The sequence below is a fragment of the Heliangelus exortis genome, chromosome 1 (assembly GCF_036169615.1).
Source record: "Heliangelus exortis chromosome 1, bHelExo1.hap1, whole genome shotgun sequence".
NCBI classification, from domain to species: Eukaryota; Metazoa; Chordata; class Aves; order Apodiformes; family Trochilidae; genus Heliangelus; species Heliangelus exortis.
This window is the reverse complement of record NC_092422.1, coordinates 152735365-152763304: the sequence shown is the minus strand read 5'-3', so window position 1 is coordinate 152763304 and position 27940 is coordinate 152735365. Positions and strand designations below refer to the sequence as shown.

The 27940-nt window shown below is 39.9% G+C and overlaps 2 protein-coding genes and 1 long non-coding RNA gene across 4 annotated transcripts in view; 1 reads left to right on the top strand and 2 right to left on the bottom strand.

The window, feature by feature from the left end:
• LOC139791165 (uncharacterized) overlaps window positions 1-2077 on the top strand; it is a 9918-nt gene extending 7841 nt beyond the window's left edge. For both annotated transcript variants that reach the window (XR_011723805.1, XR_011723806.1), the window contains 4 exons: window positions 46-159; window positions 1161-1243; window positions 1363-1484; window positions 1762-2077. This is a non-coding gene — a long non-coding RNA (uncharacterized lncRNA). The remainder of the gene's footprint in view (window positions 1-45; window positions 160-1160; window positions 1244-1362; window positions 1485-1761) is intronic.
• Window positions 1-27940, bottom strand: part of LOC139791163 (solute carrier organic anion transporter family member 1C1-like) — a 67630-nt gene that overhangs the window by 31696 nt on the left and 7994 nt on the right. The gene's annotated exons all lie outside the window — the stretch shown is intronic.
• On the bottom strand, window positions 424-27940 carry LOC139791164 (solute carrier organic anion transporter family member 1C1-like). Its single transcript, XM_071733065.1, has 15 exons — window positions 27645-27940; window positions 23145-23290; window positions 19334-19475; window positions 18356-18488; window positions 17629-17750; window positions 16594-16740; window positions 15300-15398; window positions 14247-14492; window positions 13187-13351; window positions 9508-9703; window positions 8291-8456; window positions 7690-7874; window positions 3916-3980; window positions 2516-2633; window positions 424-1494 (listed from the first exon to the last, which is right to left on the bottom strand). The coding sequence occupies exons 1-15, from the start codon at window positions 27730-27732 to the stop codon at window positions 1272-1274; spliced, it is 2241 nt and encodes a 746-aa protein (XP_071589166.1). The 5' UTR covers window positions 27733-27940; the 3' UTR covers window positions 424-1271.

Genomic DNA, 27940 nt, shown 5'->3' with positions numbered 1-27940 from the left:
TAATTCCCATTCTTACACATCTGCCTCTCCTCATGTGTCCCACAGGAGAAGCTCTACATCTGCCTCTGGCCTGCAAGCTCAGCTTGGCAGTAGGGTACCTACAGTCACTGTCAAGATGAAAGTGATGTGACATATGATGTCACAATATTTTGATGAAGGGTAAGTTCTGCCTTTGATGCTGTGCTCTAAAATTCTAATTGCTTTAATGGACATGGTTTGTAGTGATGCTACAACTATTTTTCTCAGTGCAAGCATTCTTGAGATTTTTGTTTCATGTTAATCAGCTCTCCATTGCACTCTCTGCCCCGAATTTACTTAATACCAAATATTTTCAAATGGCAAAAATTATATATAAAGAGGTACTAGGACACATATCTAAGTTTCAACTAGCAAATACATCAAATTAAAAGGAACAGCTCCAAATCACCTGGTCTTTTAATGCATTTTATTGTTCCCAAGCTGTCTTGTTATAGCTTTAAAAAAAATCATAAGTATCTTGTATCATGGTGCTATTACATTGTATAAAATGCATGGAATTATTCAGCACACTGAGTACTAGCAATTAGCAAGAAACTGCTGAAAACATAAAAAAACCCTCTATTTTTATTCCAGTCTCCTTTTGGTAACACTCTTGTGGTCTCTGATTGCAATGGCAACTTTTCTTGCTGTAACTGAAAAAGAACATGCCTAACCACATGGCTGTCTTCAGTGTCATGGGCTGAATTCACAAGCTGCCCAGAGCCTGTAGCTGATTTATCTTTCCAGCAAACCCCCTTCCTCCTGCCCCGTGCCCCACCGCTTGCAAGGCTGCGCTGTGTGCAGAATGTCCCTGTGCCCTCCAGGTTCCCAGGTCAGGTTTGGTACACCAGCTCCTCTCGGGATAGTACCACAGCAGAGAGAAATGCATTTCAGTGTCCCCACTGCCCCTTGCACACAGAAAGAAGCTGGGGGCAGCAGCAGCTGTTCCAGGCTGATGAGGGATGGGGCTGAGGGTCAACCACGAAACCAGCTTCTTGGTGAGGGAGCAAGCTGCACCTCCCCCCGTAGCAAACCCCCTCATTTGAGTGGCTCTGGCTCAGCAGGGTGAATGGTGAGCAGTGTTTTCAGAGCTGTATGTGAGATAAAATGGTTGTCTTTGTTTTTGGTGTTTACTGTAATAGTTACAGGAAGGTGAATGTTTTCAGGGTGGATACTAAGATAATGTTTCACTGATGAATTTTCACCTGGAACACCACTCACTGGGGTAAGCCATGGTGGAAATCTCAGTCTTCCTAAAGTCTAGTCTCCCTTTCTGGCCAGTAAGTTGTCTGAATTAAATGGTCACTACTGACAAAATTCTCTCTCCTGCTCTTTGTCCCACAGGCGCCTCTCTCCCCGTTGGCTGAGAGGGTCTCGTCTGGTGGAGAAGAACTTTTCCAGAGTACCCAAAGGACAGCAACACTGAAGAAAATGGACACCGTGCCCAACACCAATGTCAGCCCCAGGTACATGTACCTGAGGGAGAAATGATTGATCAGAGCCTATTTCATAGGCAACATGTGACTAGAAGGCATCAAGGACACATTCATAGTTTCACGCAGTAAGGCTAAAAGCTCTTTAAGAAAGGTGATGGCCCTGAAGATGAGAGTTTGCCAGCTCACCCAGGTCATGTATTGTGTGGTCTGTGGTTGAGAAAGCATCTCAGGCATTGACTGACCCCCATGTACTTCAGTGAGAAAAACACTAAGCAATTAATTTATTTTTTCTTTCCCTCATAAACAGGTCCAGTGCTGCCAAGAGCATCTGATGGTATTTTTGCTTTACAGCTATAATGACAGTAACAACAACAGCAGCAACAATAACATCATGATACTTTATTAGTAATGAATCCCAACTGAGCTTTTGTTCTTCAAAATTTCTAAATAAGATGTACCTCCCCCTCATGTTTTATCCTGGGGGTGGGGGAAAGGGCAACCTGTTCTCTCATTTTCCTCTTACCATGGTTATTCCATTCTCCATTTCTGGTCATGCTTTTCATTATTGCAGTTCACATAATTACTCTGCTATAGCAATAAACTGATAAAGACAACAGAATGCTTAAACCTCTAGAGAATCCAAGTGTTCTGGCAACATTCTTTTTCTTTTTGTGGTCCAGCTCCAACATGGAGCAATGATAAGGTTTACTTGTTTGCCTACTTATTTACTTACATACACACTCTCACAGTATAGTTGTTAAAAAAAAGGAATAGAGAGGAATTTTTAGAATAAAAGGCTTAACAGAACATTTTTGGGGGTCAAAAATCAAGTGACTTAAATATTTCCAGCAGATGTTGAAATAAGATGACTCCCCCCCAAAAAGAGACTAAACCAAGAGAGAATGTTAAAACCTGAGAATTATTGCTAATATTGCTAAGTCAGACTCTTTCATTTGGCATCAAATCTTTCACTCAAATTTTCGGACAAAAATTCTACCAGCGCCAGATGCAGATGTTCTTAAAGACCAGAAGTTAAAGAGCAAAAGGAGAAGAGCTGTTACCTGAGTGAACTGGAGTCATAAAGTCTGCATGCTCCTCTTCCCCCACATCTTTTGCTTCCCCATTTCAAGCAAGTGGTATCTATGGCCACACCGAAATACACTGGGGCTGGAATTCCCGCTGGGTGTATTCAACAAATAAATAGAGGCAAGAAGGTTACTTTCCAGGGTGATCAGTTCTAATCTAGAGACGTGTCCATGCAGAACATTAAATAACACATTCCAACAGAAATGACATTTCCACATCATTTGCTGGTTGAAGCTGTGCCTTGTGCTGCCCCGGCACACACCACCCTTTCCTCCCTGTGGGGGATCAGGGTGGGGAGGAAACAGAGCTGAACATCAAAAAGCCTGCGGAAGTCAGAGGAAGGAGTGCTGGCCATGGCTTGGTTTCCTTCACCCTGCAGGACACCTCTGGGAAAAAAAAAAAAAAAAAAAAAAAAAAAGGAGAGACTTCTCCTTTGTTGAAAGTGATGGAGCCTGTTCAGCCTGGGGGCGTTGTCCTACGTGTTGGTCAGAGGGAGTCAGGGTGGCTGCGAGTCTGCAGGGAGGTTTAAAAGTATCCTCAGATCTACTGTGGCAGGGACAAACCTTGCTTGTGGGTGATGGAAAGGAAGAGCCTTTCTTCAGATGCTAATGAAGACATCATGGACTCTGTGCAACCTGAGGAACCACCCATAGTTGATGGAGAAGAAAGTAAGCCTGAAGGGAAAATCCAGGCTTGCAGCAAGCAGCCTACAGCATTTTTTGATGTAATTTCTTCAACTTCATCCAGCTCATTTATGTCTTCTCTATTTAAATACATGAGTTGCTTCTTGCTAGCTAACCCCTTTTCAATGAAAACCTAGAAGATTTTACAGTTTCCCGTTCATTTAAATCTCATGGTACCCTTGATTTTAGAGGAAAATTATAGATGGCTCCACCACAAGGTTGCAGTGAACCCAGCCCTCAAGCACACTTGTACTTATATTAATTCTCTTAGAAAATAATGAAAATATGCCTGAAAATCAATCAAAAATTCTGAGCCATAGATGGTCCTATTATGCTTGTTGCTGAATAGGGAGAGATAACAAGAAATTGTGATGCAAGCTTCATAGTCCAAAGGATCACTTGTCACTTCTATGGTTTATTACAGTGCATTTTTTGATTGTACCTAAGACAGTTATACAACTTATGAAATACAAAGATCCTTCCTTTTTCCAGCCTTTATGCTGGAATTTTGTTTCATTTTGTTTCATTGGGGCTTTTTGGAGTTAGTAGTTATTTTATTTTTTTTGTTAAAAATCTTGTTGTATTAACATGTCATTCAGACATCATTCTTTCCAATATTCCAAGTTCAATTCTAGGTTAAATGATCAATGAGAAGTATATTAAAATAGACTTAAGAGTACAACTGGACTTACCAAGTACTCTTATTGCCAGGGTATAGATACCAAGTGCAAATGATTTCAAGTGTGGATTAATGCACCTAAAAATAAGGAAAAAAAAAGAGGTGTTAATTAGAAATAAAGTACTGACTGTAGTATAGACTAACTATAATTTGAATACAAATAGAAAGAGGAAGGAAAGCAATATGTGACTTTTTTCTCCTTACTGGCACTTATTTCAACAGATTTACAGAAATATGTACATAATACTACAAAATCATAACATTATCTTGAAATTCTGCCCACTTATATTCAATTTTAAGAAGGTGGTAGGTACATTTTCAGATAGAGTCAGCACTTGGGAGTTACTGAAGTAGGACAAGAAAATTGTTTATGAAATTACGCAACATTGGGGAATTTTATTCAGTGAAATGCTCCCTGAAATTGTTGATCATGACCCAGGCTAGTACAAGGTACAATTTTCATTGCACTGTATCATTGCATCACACCTTCTGTAAAGGCAAAACCTCTCAGACATTCTCTGCCAAAACAATTCACTTTCATCTGGATTTTCTGAGCTTGCAGAGGAGCCCCCAGCACAGACATCAGTTCTTCTGGCTCCAGACCAGGCCTGCTCCAGACGTGGGTTATCATCCTGGCTCTCCTAGGAGGGTGGAGGAGGTGGGCAGGGGAATAGATGCCTTTCACATCCACTACACTAGTAGGAATGAGTGGTCCCAGTCACATGATTAAACTGGGACATTCTTGATACTTAAGGTGAGTAGCACATATGTAATATTATGGTAATCAATACAACTTGCTTTTGTCACAGTCATTCTAACCAATATTAAAAAAAAAAAAAAAAAGGGAGGGGAAAGCTGAAATTCAGTGTCACTATGGATAAACAGAGCACTTTGGAGGTCCATTCTATGTGCTCTAAACTAGGGTGGTCTCAGTTTGTGCAGAAATTCACATAATAGGGAATAACTTTTTAAAAATACAGAAGACATTGCACAACTACCTCTTTTTTCCACCACCAGTGATATCTTATTTCCCAATGTGTCTGCCAGAGAAGCATTATGGACCAGTATTGTAAATGATATTTGGGTCATATTCCCTTAGTTTAGTGAAAATAGAAACGGACGTAAAGGACATACATATAAAACAAATATCATGGTCAAAAAAAAATCATTGCATTCATCTCATTTTGTAATTTGAGGACCTTATTCTCTAATGCTCTAATCACAGATTATCTTTATACAGTCTGTTATATTGTGATGTATAGAGGCACTGACATCTCTGCAGACATGAATGTAATATGAGTTTGAGTTGGAAGGATAGTGTTTTGCCCTCCTATAAGATTACGCTTCATAAACAAGCCTCAGCCTAGAAGTTCTTTTAATCAAATGGGAGGGAATAGAAAACGAAAAGTAGAAAATAAAACAAATAACTGGATATTTATTATGGGTTTCACAGGATTTTTATCCTACAAAAAGTTTTCCCTCTTTCAGATGGAAAAAATTTGAATATATGCAGTATCTTTGCAAGGAAACACTTGAACTTCTTTAGGATACTGAGTGAAAACCAAACCTCTCTGTGAGATCTGGGACTTCCTTTTCACTACCTAATTACCTTCTATTAATAGCCTACATCTGAACAACAGTTATCTGGATTCTGGCTTTTTTTCTCCAGAACTTCAGGGGTTTCCCGAGTTCCTTGGCAATTGTAATTAGTGTAATACAACTAAAGAGACATTTCAGCAAATGACTGGGTCACTAGCTGCAAGCATATTTCAGCTGCCTAAACCCTTGAAGTAAATGCCATTAAATCTTACAGGTTTTTAGGGATTTAGCTGTATTTGTGCTCCATGGCAAGCACAAAAATGTCATCTTATCTGAAAACATCATCTTACCTAGGTTCTGAAATCTTATCTGAGATGACTGAATACTGAATTATTTTAAAAACAGAAAACTGAAAAAAATACTTAATGAAGATTGCACCTTCACCTGAGGCAATTTGATTCCAAAGAGTGTTTGCTTTCTTTCTGGGAACAGAAACACAGTTTCACTTCAGGCAGATTTTCAGGGGAAGCCAGTCAATGATGGATTTCAGAAAAGCAATCATTAGCTTAAAATGGAATTTTGCCCACAGGTCATTTGCAGCGAGGAAAAAAAAAAAAAAGTTGAACTTACTGAAACAAGCAACAAGCTTTAGTTAGCTGCACATGAGATTTGGGTGTCTTCAACTGAGCAGAAAAACACATAAATTAAATGGCTCTCAAAGTAAAATGATTTTCAACAGAAATAAAAGTTTTGAAGCAGAACCAATGCATTTCTTTTGCTGGTTTCATATACCAAGATATTATTTAATTTCAGTATCATTATTGAAAACCTCTCTAAGCTCTTCTAAATAAATATGTTAAGCATTAAGTCTCCTGAGAGCAAGTTCTTAAGGTTGAGAAGTGCAGGCTGCCCTGTCTGATTTAAGCTCACAAGATGGTCAATTATGAACGTGTCTTCCCAGACACTTCTGCATTGGAGACCAGGAGGCTGAGCACTGCAACAGTAGTTTCAGAGCCCTGTACATTTTCTACCATATGATTTATGGATAGAAAGGGGACATATATGGCAGGAAGGGGGAAGGAAACTGCACCCTTGCATAGCCTTATAGTTAAAGGGATACATCTGACTAGTAGTGTTTGTGGAGGGCAATCTTCACCTCAACCCTTTCTGAAAGTCTATCTGTATTACTTCTGGTACAAGGACTGTGCTGGAAACACAGCTGAAGTTACATTTCTTTCTTTCTTTTTTTTCCATATATCCCATATTAAACCAGTTCTATCACTGGGTTTTTCCATGGGGTATAAAGATGCCGGCAATGAGACAGGGCCTGTTGCAGGATATTGTATTAGAAAACAAAGAAAATTTTGGTTCAAGAAAACATAACGATAATAAAGATTAGTAAAACTATATTTAAGGTTGTTTTGTTTGAGAAGTAAACTATTCTCATCTGGAAACAATTTGGAAAGAGGAATTGAGAAAGAAAGCTGTCCAGACCAGAGTGGAGTAGCACTTAGAATCCAAAAATTGCAAGAAGCTGACAAAAATCCAGATTAATTACTGGAAGTATTATCTTTCCTTTGCACTCTCTAAAATTAGCTTAAAAGCTTATGCTTGGTGGTGGACAAATAGTTCCAGCAGTTAAATATTTGTTGGAACAAACCATTGGGACAAGAATTTAATAAACCCGTGACTATTACAATAGAAAACCTATAACCCTCTCTCATGCTAAATCTATATTTATTTTGAAGAGAGAAATTGGGGATAGAACAATTATTTGGAATGATAAAATGGACTTGAAGAGAAAAGTTGATTTTAAATAGAGGATTTGGGTTAGATCACCTTACTGTGTCTGTGCATCGGTATCAATAGCAAGTGAGGAACAGTGGAACATATTGGCATGGACAGAACTAATTGCCACTTGTGTGGAGTCCATTAAACATCATTCTGGCAATGTAAAAGGCATTAAGAGAAGTGGAATTTGGTATAAATTATATCCAGACATCCTATATCATGTCTAAAACCAGAAAGGTAATGCTGGTACAGAAAATCTTAAGCATATTGTTGCTTCATTGGTAGGAAGCTCATTGTTGAATTATGAAGATGCCTTTGAATAGTAAAAAAAAAGTAAAATTAAAGCCATCTTGCATAGCTGAAAACATTTGACAACACTAGAGGGGAATGTGACCCCATTACACATGTCAAAACACCTTGGAAACATTTGGCAATGCTAGAAGAAATTATATCTTACCTTAGAAGCAGTATGTATCCGGGTGTGCCACCTACTGACAAAGTATATGAAGTGATAACTGATATTACTAGAAAATACAGAAACATTTTTGGACAGTCGTTTCCTTTTTGACATGGTCCCACCACAGCTGAGGAGCTTTGTGAAGAAGAATTCAAGGTGCCCACACAGCTGCAGTTAAAAAATACCTGCAAGGCAGCAAACAAAAGCGTTTGATAATGTAAACAGAAGAGAAGTGGTTGCTCAGGAATTGTACATCATGCTTTTCTGGGTGGTTGAAAGTTTAAATTCAAACTAGAGAATGTTTTTAAAAGGAAAGGGCTTGCACATACTAGAAGGAATTTATTAAGAAAGTATTTACTGCTGAAAAATATCTTTAGTGGTGTCTTTTAAAGTAGCTGTAGTAGTAAAAAAAAAAACCCAAACCTTACATTCTCTACTTGGGATTTCTAATTTAAACAGTGATTGAGAGAGTTGCTAGCAAAACCTGAGGAGTTCAGGGCTGGAGAGGATGTGCTTTACTCAATTTTAAACCACCACACCAGAACTGGTTAAATTAGAAAAACTATGACATCAGATATGGAAATAAAAGATCATTTCTTACGGTATTTTCCCCACTGCTGTTGGACGCCTGGCAGCCGGCAAGGCAAGCAGAAATGTAGGTAACTCCATTTTCCCCACAGATGGGGTCCCAGTCATTCTTGGAACATAAGCAGCCTGAGTTGCACTCTGAAAACAGGGCTTGCTCGTAATCAGTTGTCTTTTTAGTTCTGAGGAAAAAGAGAAATTACAACCATGTTTTCTAGCAGATGTGGAAGAAATCTCTATTGAATTGTGAGTCATGCTCTCTGGGCAGATGCACCTGACCAGACTTGCTCTCTGTACACCAGTAAGGTGTTATCTCTTCACATCTCTGCAGCACTGGAAATTCCTATTTCTCTGTTATTAAAATGTACCACATTGTCACAGTATCACACCACTTACTGTGAGATAGTAGACAAGTGGAACAACTAACAATTTCTGTTCATGCATTTTCTCAGATTTTTCTGATTTTAGTTATCTGAGGCCTGATGCATTCTTAGCAAAACTGGGCAAAAAAGTTTGATTACTCCAGTGGCAAATAGGGGAATGAATTATTTATGGGAAAAGGTTGCTGTAGAAATTAGTGAGGAAATTATCAGAATAAGATTTATCCAAGTTACGGTCTGACACCTTGCATGACAGGTTCCGCCAGCTTCAGCCAGATACTGCTGAAGTCACCAGAAGAGTAGCTTCTGGAGTTGGTGATGGAAACTTGTCCTAAAATGTGAGCTTTACAGAGTAATAGCATGGGCAAAAATGACCAAAAAGCACTAGCCACAGGTGTATCTCATGGTTAGTGTCATGGCTGACTCATGGTTAACTTGTGAATTCTTAACTTTTGGGTTCAAAGAGACTAAATGGCATGGGTTGTTCAGCAGCACACAGAGACAAAGAACAATTAATTGAATCTCACGCCCCCTACTGAGCCCCTCATATTTTCATAAATCTCTAGGCTCAAAGGATGGGTCTCATGGCAATAATAATTAAAAAGTAATCAGAAAATTAATCTGCACTTGTGGCATAAACCCCTCTGGGCTGAAGGCAACAATCATGAAAGGATTCTGACACAATGCCCGCTGGAATAGATGGAGTGGTTTCCACCTCTTTGAATCAAATTTCTGGGAAGCATATATAGGTCAGTCATTCTCTTTTCAACAATATATACTTTGTGGAATAAAATGAGGAAGAAGTTTGATTTGCCATAGAACTTTATGCTAAATCATGCTCTTCCCATCATACCCATGGTATGACACGGTCAGTCCGGCCACATCCGAGTTCTCACAGCCCATAGCAAATAATGAGAGGAGTAAAAGATAACCAAAGAAAGAGGATCCCAAGGAGAGTTTTGCAGCCCCTAAAACATCAATTCTGAATTTTTTCATGATCAGCCCCCCCGAGAATATGCCAAAGGCCACAGCAGGGATGTTGATAAGACCTGAAAACAAACAGAAATTTATTAATGAAAACATCATCTCAATGGACAAACCCCAGGTATTCACCCAAAGAAAGAAACAAACGCCAAACAAAACCAAACCACCAGCAGCAAAAAGATAAAGCAACAAAATGTGAACAGTCTTCAGTTGGGACACTTGATCTGTCCAGACTTGGATTGTTCCTACAAAGGTGCTGTGACTGCTTCTAAAAACATGCTCCCACTCAAATGTTTCTTTGATAGCTTTTTGACAGAGAAATCATGTATAAGGTTGAGATATTGAACTTCCAGTTTCTTAAGCCAGGAGGTTTACTCCATTATTCCACTCTTAGTCTGTCAGTGAGTGGATCGTGATAGTGTTTATTCAAATACTTGTAGTGTTATTTTTCAAAAATGTTGTTCTAGGCACAGAGAAGTTACCTGACACATTTTGCTGCTTAGGGCAGTCAACACAGTTACAGTCCCATTGCCCAGTGTAGGGTTTTGCTATAGACCTTCCCTGTGTTCTTCATCCATACAGCAAGATTAGGAGGAACAGGGGCCAATCTCAGGGGCTGCCTCACTCTGGCTTTCCAGGGCAGATCTTTTCCTTTTCCACTGACAGTAGAAGCCTCATTCCTACAGGACAAAAGTGGTTTCACCTACGGTGTTATGAAGTCCAGAGCTGGACTTGCATTCTCTGTTTTGATTCAGCCATGAAATAGATAATTCTCTAGAGAAGCCTCTGAGAAGAGACTTCTCCTTCTGAAAGAGAGAAATCCATTGGTATGTCATTGTCTCCATGCCCAGGAGATGTAGGGAATTTCTCTGGATTTCGTTGTTGAAACACTTCCTTAGGTGAGTGCTTCCCCAGCAGAAAGGTAGGTACAGCCTCTGGGCTTTCACGTCAGGCTTCAGGCAATTAAATAGAAGAGTATTGAAGTAAACATGTAAAATTGGGTAGCCATTAATTCTTATCTAGACAATCCTTATCTCTGCTCAAAGGAGCATCCATATTGATAGGCATGGATAATAAAACCCCAACCTATTTCACTACATGCAAAAAAAATCTAAATAGAGACTATTGTAAATGATACTGCTCAGTCAAGAAAGGTGCTCTTTGTAGGATTTCATTGTTACTGAATATTATTTTCCCAGCCAGTTTCAGAACATTAAATTCCTACCTCGCATATGTCTGTGTGTCCAGTTTGCAGGTTTCAGTCCATGATGGCACCCAGAGATCCTGAGCCAAGTGGGTGCATGAAACACAAGCAAGTACCAAAGCATACATGTGTTCAAATAGCAGATGAAGTTTCAGAAGTTTGTTCAGAGGACTGGAGGTATTACAACAGGATTTCAAAGCACTTGGCATAAAACACCCGTTTATGACATTAGAGCTGATCTGCCCTCTAGGAAGGGCATTAGGATCCCTTTAATTTCTGGCTCGAGTCAGTATTTGATCCATTTGTACAGGTGGAAAAAATCAGTGCTTAGAATAAGTGTTTGATCTTAGAAAAAGCATATTCTGTCTAGCAAACCCAGGAGCCAGCATCTTGGCTGAGCACATGAACCCAGACCAGTTACTGTGGGCATTCAGGATGCTTTGCTGGGGTTGCACTTTTTATTCTGCACATACATGAAAATGTATTTTGGGGGATTTAGAAGCAGCATCCAAAATACAGTGTGTGTAAATTATGAGTCATAGTTATCATAGAATCATAGAGTGGTTAGAGTTTGAAGAGACCTTAAGGATCAATCAAGACACAGCCTCCCAGCATGGGCAGGAACACTTTCCACTAGACCAGGTTGCACAATGCCTCAGCCAACCTGGCCTTAAACATTTCCAGGGAGGTGACATCAACAGGCTCCCTAGGAAAGCTATTTATCAGGTTTTCCTATTCTCTTTTGCTTCAAAGAAGGAAGTGGGATTGGAAATGTGAGCTGTGATGCACAAGAGGGTACCCACTCTCTGCCTACATATATTCCTACATATGTCGTTTACATCTACATTCCTACATATATCACAACCTTAAGTCAGATCCCTACAGAAAACTGCATTGCTTGACATTGGCATCATGGCTGGGGGGAGTAAAGTGTACATATTTAAGGAAAATAAAAATCACAGCAGTAGCCATTTTACTTTCTTTCACATTCCTCATGTTGTGACAACTGAAAAATACCTTCTCCTGACCTCCAGCTGGTTTTATTTTTTTATAGAACTTCAAATTGCTCTGAAAATTCTGATATCAGAGTAATAGATCAGAACTGTTTTGCAAAAATAAAAGAAAAAGAAATAAGAAAAAATGGTAGGGAAAGGGAAATAGACACTATTGGTGTTAGCATTCAGCTTTCTTAGCAACAGTGAATTGCGAGAGAAAGGAAAAGAAGGAATTAAAAATGTCACTGCAGAGATGACCACTCAGCCAGGATCCTTCCCTGGCCAAGCCATTGCACATTCGCTGTTGGATATAGTTAGTCCCTATGCTTTGTAAAATCAGATGGACCTTAATCCTCACTCAGTTTGCACATAACTGAAAGCTTAGCTCCAGAAAACCTTTAAATACAATGAGAAATACTGTACTGAATGTAGGGATTGTTTTCTGGACTTGCTCTGCCCATCGACTCTGCTTGAAGATTTCTTCTTACTTTGAGGAGTTTTGTGCCAGGAAATTCCAGCTTCTCTTTTTAAGGAATTAACATAGCACAATGGATCAATACAGCTTTTCCTGCACATATATACCTCTGTTGCTGTGCAACTAATGCTGCTCTGAAACAAGGCAGTTCCCTCTGTGTTGGGCAGACGTAAACCTCTTTGCTGTGTAATACTATTGAATCCCTGGACCTCAGGAACTGAACCCTAACCTGCAGGTTCAGCAGTTGGGCAGTGGGGTTCATTATCCTGAAGACACCCCCAAAAATATCCACCTGGGTACCCATAGGTGGAAGCAGCAGCTCTCATGCTGTGAGGGAAGTAAAGGTAAAATTAGGGAAGAAATACCTATTTTTCCTTCACCAGTGTCACACTGAGATAATGTTAAGTTTCTAACGTGATCATTGGTATGGCTTTGACTTCCTTTTATTTAACACCAGCCTCAATGGAAAGTAAGAAATCACTGGCAATATCACATCTACTTTATGATCAGTCCTATAGCATTCACTGAGCTAGTGCTGACTTTTTTGAAACAAATAATAAGCCAGCAAGGGAACACATCTGTCTGATGACAAGTTCACATAAAATATTTTAAAATTAATCCTGTTTTCAATTATTATCTTGCTATGTGCATACATTATTTTTTAAATTTACAGTAGAATATTTACATAGATAAACTCAGAGCTAGTGCAAAAGTAGAAATTAAATAACTTACCTCACCAAGCTACTACTTAAAGCCAAGCAAGGAAGGTGAAGAAATAAACATATCCTTAAAAACTGCAATTTTCCCTGTATGTATATAAATGCCACTCCATTTATCTCCATTTTAAGGCATCAAGAAGCAGAGATAGTATTACCTATAACAAAATTAGTTTTTGAAGATGTTTGCCCATACTGTTGTTCAATATACTTTGGCTTATATGTCACCATGCCAATTAAAGAATTGAACTGAATGATACTTGCACACAAATACAGAAGGTAAACTGGATTTCCAAAGAGGTTCTTCAATGATGGCAAGAAGTCTGCAAGACAAAATGGCAGAAGTGACAATCAGACTAGAGAGAGAATAACTGCTGTGAAAAATGTTTCGAAACATTCCTTCCAGAGAAGGACTGAAAGACATTTTGGGGGGAAGTTGTGAAGTCCAGTAATGTTCCTAAGAGCTCCCCCACTTCTGGATGGGGAAAAGGTGTAGCAAAAAACTAAACATCAGTATTCCAGTATTCCAAAAGAGTCATCTTATTCTAGATACTTTATTTCAGTCATAAAACAGGAGTGATTTGGCTTCTGTGTTTCCTCAACAGCCTCAGAGTCTTTTGCGTTGATCTGGGGACAGAGGGAGCTCAGCACAGATGACAATTAACACAGACATATTGAGTTACAGGTTCAGATTCTAACAGGAAAGGCTTTGGGCAAAGTACTGCCAAAGAAATGTAATTGTGCAAAAGACCTTGTGTCTAAATCCAGGTAGCACCTAAAATACTGTATCTAGTCCGTGCCTCTTCTTGTTCTGATCAGATATTATATGTGCTTTCTAATGAAAGACCTTAAAGAAAAAGGTTTAGCAGGAACTGCCATCGTAATATTTTTGCCTCCCACTTCTGCAACTGTCAAGACCTGTGAATGAAGGTTTTTTGAAGCGTTGCATGACACTTGCTGGGGCACAAGTGTAATTCTACAGCTGGAGAAATTCTGCATGATAGAGCAGGCCCAGCAAACAATGAAAAGCCCCATCTTGTGCCTTATTAGTTTGCTGGAGACTGACACCTGAGCAAAAAAAGCAAAAAAAAAAAAAAAAAAAAAAAAAAAAAAAAAAAAAAAAAATTAAAACATTAAAACATGGTGTCAGAAAGTCTAAAGTGTAAATGCTAGTGAGAGAGAGACTCAACAGTCAGCACAGAAACTCTAGTGACTTGCCTTTTGCCATCTCAGCAATCTTCACTTGTTGCTGGTAAGATTTGTGTTGCTCCTTATTATCCTCAGTAATGAACTTTGACTGCTCGGAGGAGGTATTGGAATCCTTTCTCCCTTCTGGTTTTGCAAGTTGTTTCGGCAGGAACCAGAAGGGGATGCCAGCCAGAATGCTGATCACCCCTGCTATTAGGTAACCCAACCACCAGGCTCCCACCCACTGCACGTCCTTGTGAGTTATTGTTATAGTCTCTGTGAAAAAAGCCAAAAAAAAGGAGAAACAAATAAATGCTTTTTTGGGAATGTTTGCTAATAACAAAGAAGGTGATTTTCGCAGAGACTTTCTCCTGAGGAGTCCCCCTCTATGGCACCAGGTTTACTTGTGTTGTGTGTCTTGTCAGTGTTACAGGAGAAATTGTGGGGCAAGAAATAAGGACTAGCTGATTCCTGTGACTCAGCAGTTGCTTTCCCCTGGGACCTTGGGGTCCCCAGCTGTGCCACTTGCATGCTCCCAGAGAGGCAGCAAAGACCAAGGACACGGGATAGTACAGGAGAAGAGGTGGCCAAGCTCTTGCTCCTATCTGGGCTCTTCTGCACAAAGGTGCCAGAGGAAAGTGGGGTGGAAGTTGTTTTCTTGGGAGGAAGGGTATTAGGAGCCCTAGTACTCTTTGCAAGACCTCTTTTCCAGGTAAGGAGACTTACAAAAAGTGTACTACAAACTGCACACTCACAGCTCATCGCAGGATCCTGAGCCTCATCCCTGCCTCCTCCTGGTGCCTGCAGTTCCCCCAGGGACATCTCCTCACCAGGACCTCTCCTGAGAGTCACCAGCCACAGGCCTGATGGGGCTGAGGAAAAGCCAGACCTCCTAATTCCTCCAAGCCCATCCTTCCTGCCAACCTTGTCTTCACAGGACACTGCACTGCTGTCATGTCATCAAGCACCCACTCTACCCTGCTAGCCCCTTATGCCTAGAAGATAACTAGATAGTTCTTGGCCTAAAAGAGACATATTGGAGCCTGACTGATTTTTTTTCAAAACCTTAGTCTTTGGACTTACCCAGATCTACAAATCCAATGTCAACATAAAGTTTGGCACACAGTGACCCTAAAAGAAAGCCAAAAATTGGTCCTATAATCGCAACAGTCTGCACACAACCTGGAATAGAAAAGAAGGGACTGTTACTCCTCTGAGTGAAAAAGACCCCTGGTTCTACTGCACCTGACAACAAAGTATGGTTGTCAACAAAGTATGAAATATGATGGGCAACACTCTTAAAATACAAAAAGAGAGAGTTTCTTCTCTGGAACATCAGTTACAAAATTTAGAACATTTTAAAAAAGGAAAAAAATCTAACAAAAAATTTGCCCCACTATGTTGACACTGACTTTTTTTTTTTTTTTTTTTTTTTTTTTTTTTGTTATCATTCAATTAAAGAATTAAATTCAGCTCAAAAGGAAAAAATTCAGGGGACTTAGTGACCTAGACTCCATACTAGTGTCAATCTCTGATTGCTAGAAACTCTTCAGCTTATTAGATTAAAGTAACTGGAAAGCAAATGTCAATTATTATAGGCAACTGATCAGTTGACGTTATGGTGAGTCCTAAATAGGCAAAAAATCATAGAATGAGTTTGGCTGGAAAAGACCGTTAAGATCATCAAATAGAATCTTTAAGTCACTTTGGTTTGGTACCCAATATAAATGTGTTTCAAGATAACCTCAGCTAATCTTTCTGCATATTTTGACCTTTCAGAATTGATCTGGAAATCTGAGGAGACTGAATCTTTTACGGAGAGAAGCTGAAGTTTTGCCTTGTGCCAGACTGGGAACTTATCAAGACAAGATGTTGATGGGGAAGGACTTTTTTTTGTAGTATCTCAGGTGAATGTGTGGAGGGCTTCAGACAACTAACAGAACATCTTCTCAGAACCACAGCACTGTTGTTTATAATTCTACCTGAATCTGGGGCGAATGCTTTGAGTGTCTGCCGAAATTCTATTTTTAGTGCTTAAAATGGGTTTTTTTTATCACTTTCCAGAGAACTGAATGTGCACAGAGGCTCAGCAGTCCACATCCAGAAGAATTAGGAAGATTAGGGTAACAGCAGGAACCTAAGGGCAAATTTTTTCCTTAAATTAAGATAAAGGAACTGTGCTGGTGTAACTAAAAGGGAACTTGGTCCCTTTAGTGTACATGAGTGTTAAATAAATTTTAAAACTTTAATATTGGAACTGAGGTAACCAAAAATATCATTGCAACTCGTATCACTAGAACTCAGTACGTTACTCAGAATGACTTGGTTTCCTCTAGGGAAAAATCCATTAGGAAAAACAAATTATTATTTATTTTACCAATGTATAAGGCAGCATTCTCTCCAATGGCATAATCATCAATGTATGTGATTCCCAAAGGCTGGATAGGAGTTTCTCCTATGCCACGCAAAAGATTTCCCAGCAAAACATAGATCCACATGGAAGAGCCTGCTTCTTTTTCACATCCTGTATACATCACAAGAGAGATAACAATAATGTGCTTTTCTTAACATTTTGACACTGAATGCACAGGACTTATAAAACACTTCTAATGTGCAAAACCAGTGTGGGAACTGTGAAAAATGTTTTGTGTGAGGTGAGGATGGCAATTTTAACATAGTCAGCTTGAGATGGACAGGTTTAACATGAACTGCTACCACCAAAGATATCAGAAGCTGTCCAGTTTTAGATATTGGATGCCATGTACTGTTTTGGAAATCTTTTCCACTTCCTTCTAACCAAAAATTGGGATCTCCTAATGGAAAGTGTTAGGAAATATTGATGATAGTGAGCACCACTGGTCACATCTAATCCACAGCTATGAGAATGCAAATGCACACACATTTTGTGACACTTGTTCTGCTCATCCACAGCATATTTGTGTCTGGGCATTGGGAAGGAAGGCTCCTTGCCTACAAGAAGCTCAACTCACCCAGAAGGGAATCACTTTCCAGGTGTGGAAAATGGAGTCAGTGGGAAGGGAGAGAAACAAGAGGGGTGACTCAAGCAGGTATTTCCACAGAGGTGAAGATCCAAAGGCACATTTCCCATAGGGAGAAGACCATGACTTTCCAAGGTCCCCATGGGAGATAGTTTGGTGTTTCTGTAAGGCACAAAGCTGCAGAAAGTTGCTGGAAGAGACAACAAGGATGACGGAAAGGCTGCAGGCTGAAAAAATATTTTGGCAGTGGGTAGTGGCAGTTATATATTTATCTTTAATAAATTTGCCTCAGCCAGGAGATTTGGCTTTTCTATTGGAATGATTTGTCTGATTGCCATTTACTTTGAGAGTTTGGAAGCCTTTTGATGAATTTTTGCTTGCTTGTTGTAATATTTAAAATAGGTGGTACTCACCTGCATTTATTTTTCCTTGAGATTTTTCCAAGACTGAGAGTGGAGTTTGGCTTTTATCCGGCAGACATGGAGAGATGCTAACAGTTGAGTTGATGGCAGATTGGAATCTCTCATACCGATACCTATTTAAAAATAAGTTATATTTTTAATATCCCAATTTATAAGAAAAAGCAAAGAGAATATTTACTACCATGGAAGATAGGGCCATAGCACTAAAACTAAGATTTCATTGCTATCTAGTGTTTGGGATAAACGGAACTCATTTTACACTAGGGTAGCACATAAAAATTGTTCCTTTGTTTTTTTCTGTGTCCCAGTGATGCATTTCAGTTTAACAGGTGCTTTGCTGTGCTATAATATGTCAATCTGTATGAGTTTCTCAGTGGGTGTATTGTCTGTCTTGTGGGAGACAGCATCCAGATTGTCTCCTTTAGTTTAGTCACCCCTTCCTCACTGAAGCTTCAACAAATCTTAAACCATGTCAAAATGTAGATGATCAGGATCATAGACTAACAAAACAATAAATTGATTGCAACTGAGAATACCATACAGGTTAAATTTTTATTCTGCAGTAATAATTATTTTCATACCAAATACCAAACTGAGCAAACACATCCGCATATGCCTGTTTCTACAGGCATTTTCACAATCAATGCCTAAATATTTCAGGGAGCTACCATTCAGTGTGCATAGCTCAGCTGGAAAATACTGATCACTTTGCACTTACCGTCCCATGAAGAACTGGGGCATTGCAATTAGGAATGTTCCAGCTGACATAATTAAGCAGCCTGCTCCAATTATTCTTGGCCTGTGAAGCTTCGCTCCAAAGTAGCTTACAAGAATTATGATTAGGAGGTTCCCTTTGAGAGGACAAAACCAAAAACTGAGTTTTACAGCTTATCAATCAGAGATTTTCGAAAATAATTATTTCTGGTGTATGGCGTGTGTAGGGATTTCAGGGGAAGAGAGCAAATCAGGTGGGCTTGATGTTTCGCCCTCATTTCAGGCATTCTTAAAGGACCCCAATGCTGTCCATTGATAAGAAAATCATAAATGTTGGGATAAGCAGCTGGAAAAGAGAACTGTGGTATCTGAAGGAAATTTTACTCCAGAATAAGGAAAAAACAGGAAAAGAAGGAAAAAAACAGGAAAACCAGGAAAAGAAGAATTCCAACTATACAACTGGGCTAAGATTTCATTGCTGTGAATACTGCAGACCACTGAACCCCCACAAAATAATCTGAAATTGCAAGGCACAATGTCATGCTGGAAACCCTGGGGCAGGAAGGAAGGGGATGGACCAGGCAATGACCACAGATTACAGCTAGAAGTTTTTACTCTTGCTGCTTAATAAATTTAAAAAGGACAAATACTTGTGGGGACAAGTACTTGTGGGGAGTTGCTGACAAGAGGAGAGAGGAAGCAGAAATCTGTGCAGGTAAATCATCATTCAACACTCCCAGTGCCTGTTAGTATTAATTAGCCAGACACCAACTTTGCAAATTGCAAAATATTTAGGACTATGTTGAATTTCTTGTGTTAGCAACTGTATCCTGTTTGATGTAATCTCACTGAAAGTCATGCTGATTTTCACTTCATGACTCTTGCACATCCTTAATGGTTCAAGCAGATTGATAAACCACACTGATCTTTTCTGAAAACAAAAATGGGTTAATACCATAATGAAAAAAAATTGGGCACATACCAATTTCAAAACTGCCGTCAATGATGCCCACCAAAGAGGAAGGGATATCAAATCTTCTTTCTATTTGTGTGATAGTGCTCTTCAAATAGCTTCCTGCCAGTGCTTTAGCAAAATAAACAAAAGACAACGCACCAACAAATATCTGTGAAAGAAATTGACAGTAATTAAAATCAGGCAGTACAGAAGACTTTACTTTATGAGTTATTTTTAAACAATTCCTATGTCTCACCTCTTTTTTTCCTCCAAAAAACCACATGAACATTCCTCCTACTTTTTAATGACATTCTAGATTACTACTTTGTCCATTTCTCATAAATAATAAAGATGTAAACTTGCTATCAACCACTTCTAGGTTCAGGTAGATGTCAAAACTACTGATGCTTTAAAAGACGGAGGCACCTGTTGCCCTCCCGATCTCTCTAAGGAGGGGGTATCTTGCAACCTTAACAGTAAATATTAAGTGTAGCTTGGTGGAGAGGGGAGTTATTATTTGGGTACTTTTTTTATGGAAGAATTTTGTAGTTGGCTAGATGTGAGAACACTGTTGTGGCAAGCTGTTCCCACTGAAGCCCTGGGGTGGTCAGGAGGGAGAAGTCTCCTGCAACATGGCTCTATGCATCAAACAGTGACCTGCCAGGCCATTCTCTTCACCCTTTCCCCACCAGATCTCTTGCCAGCTCTAATATATGCACTTGTTTCTGTGTGCATGCTGCTTGGGGCAGCTTTCTCTCACCTTTTTGCTTTGTAGAGGCATTTATTTTCTTTTAGTTATATCTCTGTATCTGTCTTAGTGTCTTAGTCTGAATCATGAGTGGGCTTTGGAAACGAAACTCCCACCCTCTTCACTGTGCTTTGGTACATGTTGCAAGTTTGCAGAATTAATTCCTTTTGCACAAAATGATACTTGAGGATGTGCTCTAGAAGGGCACTACATTCACTTCAACAACCAACAGCTCTTCAGGCTCTGTGACAAGATGGTCACAGATGGTCTGAGGATGGTCTGAGGAAACAAATTCCCCACCCAGAAATGCAGACAGTGGGAGTGCAGGATCTTTAGCAACAACTGTGTTTCCCTCCTGCAGAACTATTGCCTAAATTTGCCTTCACAGAATGCAGCTTTACTGAGTTTACAAGCTCCAGGGCTATTCTCACACTCTGCAATTGGTTATGGAAAGCACAAAATTGTTTCTGCCTTCAGACACAGGTTGTATTGAATGAATATATAGGGATGCTTTTTTGTAAAATGTGGCAAAATACCCCCTAAACCAGAAATTAAGGCATAGTGATGTTATATGAAGACGTGTAAATCCTCTTGTTGCTCCTTAGACCTGCTCTCTAAGCAATCATCCTCCCAGTAAGATTGTGTGAAGAGATGCACTCACCTCCTGTGCAACACTTCTTACAGACTCTCATTTCACAAAGCATACTGGTAATAAAACTGGCATCATTGTTGAATGCAAATTATTGTGTTGTATGTGTTCAGATATACCTGTGTCACATTCACAGCTCTTTATCCAGTGCTAGCCATTCCTCCTTCAGAAACATTTGTGGGTAAATAAAGTGTACCTGGTTCTTATTACCCACAGTGAGTGCTCCCAAAAAGTTCTCTAGTAAAACATTGCTGTAATGTTTCCTATTCTGTGTGTTTGTTCCCCTGGATTTTAAATAGAAATGTGAAAGCAAATATGGTTTTCCATAAGAAAATGAGAAATGCAAACATCTCTATCTCTGCCATAAACATTTCCACTGGGCTTGTAGATGTCTTGGGAGGCAGATGGAGACCACGTAGAACTGATGGAAAAGTGTTCTTGATTTAGAGCTGGGACTCAAAGACGAACATGATTTCACATTTTCCTGTGGTTTGTTGATTACTGAAAATAAATAATTCACCATATATTTTTTGCTTAATTTTAACACATAGGGAAGCTGATAATTGGTTAGAACAACCTGTTGAATCTGCATATTGTTTTCGTGTTCTAAAGGTTAATCATATATTTTGGATTCCAAAAATCATGATTTTTTTGAACAGAAAGAAACAGCTGAAATATTATTGTTTTTCTATTTTTTGAGGTAATAATCTTATTCCTGTCTGACTAATCTGTGACTGAAGGCTTATTCAACAAGGGAATCAGATTACTGCTGCAACAAATGGAAGAACAATGATAGAATTCCTATTGTGCTACAAATTTAATTAATAGAACATCTTCTTTTTGAAGACAGAACCCCATGTTCTGTCCACAAACGTAAGAATAATATTCAAGAACTAAAAAAATGCATAGGATTCATCATACTCAACTAATCAAAAAATATCTTTATAGATTTATAGACTTCAGGTCAACTATTGCTGAAGTCATTGACTGTATTGGGAGATGGATCAGTATTTTAAGGTAGGGGAGTGTGTCTGTTTGTGCAACATGAAAGTCTGTGCAAGATGAAAAGAACTGGGTAAGGCCAAAGACTCATTTTTTCCATTGAGCTCAAATCATCTCACTTCACTGTGGTATGGTGACTTACTGAGACCTCACCCAAGAGAGTGTCAGCATTTTGTTGCCTTGCTTTGGAAAGCAGTTAGAGAGTAGGCAAAGCATCATTCTGCCTCCTGTACCCTGGTGTCACATACAGGGAGGAATCTTCCTCCAAGGTGCAGAGGTCCTTCCACTGCATAGGTACATCTACATTGAGAGGCTCAAAGCAGGGAGCTTCCATTGCCTTGAGGAGATCGCAGAATCAAAGAATCACGGAATCATCCTGGTTGGAAGAGACCTCTGAGATCATCAAGTCCAACCCTTAATCCACTGCCACTGTGGTTACCAGACCATGGCACTGAGTGCCACATCCAGTCTCTTTCTAAAAGCCTCCAGGGATGGAGAATCCACCACCTCCCTGGGCAGCCCATTCCAATGCCTGATCACCCTCTCTGTAAAGATTTTTTTCCTAATATCCGACCTAAACCTCCCCTGACAGAGCTCATGTCCATGCCCTCTTGTCTTACTTGAGAGAAGAGACCAACGCCCCCCTGGCTACCCCCTCCTTTCAGGGAGTTGTAGAGAGTGATGAGGTCTCCCCTGAGCCTCCTCTTCTCCAGGCTGAACAGCCCCAGCTCCCTCAGCCCTTCCTCACAGGACTTGTGCTGGATCCTTTCACAGCCTCCTTGCTCTTCTCTGGACCTGCTCCAGCACCTCAATCTCCTTCCTGAACTGAGGGACCCAGGACTGGACACAGTATTCAAGGTGTGGCCTCACCAGGGCTGAGAACAAGGGAAAAAACATACTTCTTATGGGTGAGAAAAATGCAGATAAGGTGGTGATGCTTCTGCTGTTTTGTTTCAAAGTCCCCTCATGCAGAGTTCTCTCAAGCCAGGAATATCACAATGACATTTCAATAATATAGCACTCAAAACACATGGATCTCAATGCAAACACTGGTTTTCAAAGCCCAGAAGACTACCATGGCTGTAATCTTTAAAAAGCAATCTGTACTACCTGTGGTACCTGTCTGTCAATACTCTGTTCTTCAGGAAAATAGGAGGGGGCCATAAGGAGGATATAGTGACTTCAAGATGACCCTTGAAGATCTCATAACCTGCAAGACTCAACCATGTTATATTTGAACACTGCCAAAGCTTAGCCAAATACAAATCTGAAACGGACTTTTTTTGTGCTAATAAGTTTTAATCATTTCATGCTGACTCATCAAGACACAATCAGAACTTGAAAAGGCATAGTTCACAAAAAAAAAAAAAAAAAAAAAAAAAAAAAAAAAAAAAAGTTTTCTTAGTCCCTACTGGAATATTCAAAAACTCTTACTCTACCTTTATACCTCCACAACAAGACTGTCTTTCCTTGGATGCAGAAGATTCAGATTTGAATGACGATCGGTCAACAGGAAGGATGGTGTTTTTTGAGAAAAAATGAGTATTTTCTTTTGATGAAATCTCCATGATGATATCCTCTGCCTCTAAACCAGAAACACAGAGAACATTTTAAAAGGGCATCCTATTAGCTCAGCCTCAAAAGCTCGTCATGTGACAGCAACCCCCCGCTGCACTGTTTTCCCTACAACAGCAATTATTGAACTTTACAACAGAATCTCACCAGTGCACTGGATGTCCAATTATGTAAATTTGCAATCCACTTGCCTATAATAATGAAGATTAAATCATACTCAGCAGTCATCATCTTCATTCTTTAGCTATCACCAATGAGATTTCATTGAACATTTGACCAAGCATTTTCAGCAGAATAAATGAGGCTTGTTAACATCTGAAACAATATTCCTACAGCCTATATGTAATTTCCTGTTTCTAGATGTGACCATGTCTGCAGAGATTTCTCAGAGCTGATCACTGAATTTCCCATATATCTGGGACATTAAGTAATTAGATCAAAGGAAATCTGGCCCCGTTAATGAAGGACTTGAATTGTTTTACATTGAAACATTAGCTCTAATCGTCTGTAGTTAGCTAATGAGTTACACAAGAATAAAGAGGTTTAGTTCCCTTTACCATTTTAGATCTAGCTTGGGGCTCAGTGGTCAATTGTTACAGGAAAATGTGAATTTGCTTCTTTGCAGGTAAATACAAAGAAGTAAAGAAAACCTAAATACTGCACTTTTTGAGAATGAAAGATATCAGTAATTCTTAAATCTCTACTTACATACTGCAGTACTTTGTCCTAAATTTCAATCTCTAAATCAGATCTGAAAATGTTTATGAAATCAGCTTCCACGTTCACTTGTAAGCAGCACTATGTTTTATGGAACTGCTGGCTGAACATACAAATAGGAGTTCTTATTCTATTACCTTTGTCTAAAGATGCAGGTCTTATATAAGAGAAAAATATATATGTATGGTTTTATGTATATATATATACATATATATATATATATGTACATTCATGTGTTTTTATAGCTTCCTGATGGTCTGTGCAATAGGTAATGAAGTCAAAATAACAAAAATATATCTAGATGCTAAGATTTACTCATACAAATACTTTACTTGCCACTGTTCATGTATGGACAAGGTATGAAGGCTGTGGCTGTGGTAGCAACATTTTCACTGAGATCTCTCCATCACATCAGATGAAATATGAGCTACTGACCACATGTTACAGAAATATTTGCATTTGACACTGCCCTGAGCAGGTCTGTAATGTATTCCCTCATCAGTATTAGTGAATATACAGATTTTCTTAAAACTACAGAAACAGAATAAGTTTGGCTTGTTTTTGCTACAGAAAACTTATAACCTATTCCTGCTCTGCTTCTGACATCGCCTTGCTCTTCCCTGCTTCTGAACCTGCAGAATGGGGAGTGACAGCACGTACCTCACAACACTCAAGTGAGGATGAATTCTTTCAAACTTGTGAGCAGAGCCAGGGCACTCACATAAGGTATGCTGCCCTGTAAGCATCTCAAAGAGCCTTTAGCTTAGTGATGAAATGCTCTGCATATTACTACTACAGTAATCTTGAAATGAAAAAAAAAAAAAAATTGAAAAAGAAAATTACCTGAAACACAGTAAAGTGAATCGTCCTTACCTCTGAGCAAAGGAAAACCGAACCAGAAAAGGTCCAGCAGAGGAGCAGGGGGCCTACACAGCCTCCTCCACTGCACCCCCCATGCAAGGTTGACCGTAAAAAAGATATTAATGCCACGGCTGTGTGGAGGTGGAATACGACAGACTGATGCTTGACAGCAGCATACAGGTTCATGCTGCACTGAGTTGGAATGATTCTCAAATGGGTACTTAGACAAAACTCATGCTCAGCAGTATAAAAATTGTTGCCATTTTTGATCTGACTCCAAAAGTCCAATGGAAGCCTGCTAGGAAGGGCTGATAGCCATACAAGTTTGACAGGCTTTTACATATCCCCAGTGGTTCCTATGGCATACCTCTAGGGAGGTGTGTAGTTTTCTGTCCCAGAGCAACCTGCAACCTCAGAGCATCAGTTTAGTTCCCCTGACAATGATTCTGAAGGAAACTCTTACCACAAGGCAGAGAGCAGAGCAGCATGCCCAGTGGTACCACAGCCCACTGCAATACTAGCTTTAATCTTTCCACTCCTGTGCAATCAGTGTAAATATGAGTGTTCCACTTTTATCACAAATTTGCCCTGTGCCAGTCATATTTTTTTTGGTGCCATTGGTATTATATTGAGAGTATTTGTAATATACTGTCAGGTGCACTGGAAGGTCAGAGATAGCTCTGTTTTCATCGAAGCAGATACCTGGCTGAGAAGGATGGTCTGTTATTGACTTGGGTATAACGACAGCCATAGATTTCTGCCGTATCTTGGGTACTGTATTTCTCCAGGGGCATGGAACTTGAGGACAGATGGCACATGCTATCTCTACCTTCCCAAATGTGGCGGGAATACCAGCAAAATGTAATCCTAAGTAGTGGCATATATCACTGAGGTCAGGTTAATGGACCAGTTTTCCTGACACCAACAAAGAACCAGTCTGCAGCACATGGCTTGATTAAGAAAAGTCAGTTTTGTTCTCTACTTTCAATTTTTTACTTTAACTAGACAACATAAATGCAGTCATGTCATCACCACTGAAACAATCTTCTCATGCTTACAGTGCTAAGTTCAATGCTACTGTATCTATCAGCCTCCATGCATCTCTCATGCATTGTTATCTGTGTGTGTGTGTGTGTGCATACATTTGAGATGTATATAATCATTTGTTCTTTACATGAACTATCACATGTATAACTACAGAAATGTCTGTGCTTGAGTGTGTATAAACACAAACACACAAACGTATCTTAAAGCGCAGTCCATTGGCAGACAAACTCCTAAGTGAAAGGGTATTGTTACATGGGTAAAGCCCATTATCTCTACCACTAGTAATTTAAAAAATAAGACCTGAGTGGCCATTACCATGGTACAAGATTTAGATTTGCTTATTGTTTGAAGTATATATCTTTACCACATAGCATCTGCAATGGTAAAAACATAGGTATTGGTCTTGTCAGTGGCTATCATTAAACCTGCACAAAATCTCCCCAAAATGCAGGTTTTTGGGTGTAATGTTCAGCTGTTATGTAAGTAAATAACCACATAGGGAGAACAAAACCGAGTCTACCAAAGCATAAATAGCTAATGGTGTAAACATAGCATGTAAAAATGCATTTTGTCTTCCTTCAAGCAAACATCCTCTAAGTATTACTTCCTGATTACAGGTAGCATCTTCTGAAGCTTGCTGAGGACTCCTCCGATATATTCAGGGATCTCTGAAAAAAATTAATCAATGTATTTGCCACAGATTGATTCTTCTAAGTCCCTTTTGTAACTTTAACCAGACATTAAGAAAGCAAGCAATTGAGGAAAGCACTTTATAAGGAAGTTTTCTGTTCTGACAAAGCTGCTCCACTCTGTGATAGTCAAGGAAGCATGGGTACATAAGTGAAGACAGAGTCTAATTCTATTGTGTTTTGTACTATTAGCCCCCAAATATATGCACAGAAAAAAAGGTTCTTTTGGACAAAACTAAAGCATGAGTCATCAAAACCAGAGGCATTTTAGTCTCTGTGAAGCTAAAGGAGGAAAGAACATATTTTTTTACCATGACACTTGGGAGGAAAAAAATCAAAACAGGCAAGTTCTACCATAAAATTACTTTTTGTGGGAGTACTGAAATAAAGAGGGCAGAGTTTGCTCACCAGTTGTTCTAGCAGGAAGGAAAAACACTAAACTGGGTGCCACGAGTGGAAGGGATCCTCACGAGCCTCATCACAACTGGGTAAGTCCGGGTGGGTGACACTGTCGGAGGGATAGATGCTGGCTGTGCTTACACCTTATCCCTGCTTGCCACTGGGGCACAGCTAGGGCTCTGACCTCTTCCTGCATCTCTGGCTCCAGGCAGCTGGGCTGCAGGAGCCCTTGCTGACAGTTCTGCTTTTTTCTATCCCACCAAAAGTGTGCCCAATAACTCACCTGTGGCACAGCCCAGCCGGCAGCGGCACTCGCCCTCCCAAGGGCTGACATGCGGGACTCTCAGGTCCAAGGACCAGCTCGTCCCTCAGCACGCATGTGGTGGGCTGAGACACCACCAGGCAGTTCCTCCAGTGTCCCTCCACTCCTTGAAAATCCAGGCAATGAAAAAAAGTCCTTTCCCCCCCCCGGGAAACTCCTCCACTTTGCAGTAAGCCTCCTTAGACGTGCCTTCATTGTGTGCCAGCCGGCAGGCACAGGGGCTGCACTCAAAAGAATGGAGGGATGCAGGAGACCCATACAGAGACTGTGTGTCTGTGAACCTGTCTGAAGGTGACTCAACAAAGAGAAGAAGAAAAGTCAACTCTTACCTGGCAGCAGAAATCCCCAGAGATGGTGCCTACCAGTTTTTGTAGTAGGTAAGCTCCTTCTACTGCTCATGCATATCCATATGAGCATGCATGGGCATAGGTCCCAGATTCAAAGCAGAAAAAACTGGAGGGGGAAATCAACCCTTAGTAATCACCCTGTCTAGGGATGGTACATTTTATACTGGAGGTTGAGAAAAGAAAGAGTATAGGGGTGGGGGAACTTATTTTGTTTCTTGTTTTGCCTGAGCACTTGCTATTCATCTCCCTCCCCATCCTCCTTCCCCACCTCCTCACTT

Coding starts and splice junctions, on each gene's coding strand:
- LOC139791164 (XM_071733065.1), bottom strand. CDS start 27,732: ATGCTCATATGGATATGCATGAGCAGTAGAAGGAGCTTACCTACTACA. Junction 18,489..19,333: donor TGACGGCAGTTTTGAAATTG/GTATGTGCCCAA, acceptor GTCCTCTCAAAG/GGAACCTCCTAATCATAATT. Junction 1,495..2,515: donor TATGACTCCAGTTCACTCAG/GTAACAGCTCTT, acceptor TTTCTCCCTCAG/GTACATGTACCTGGGGCTGA.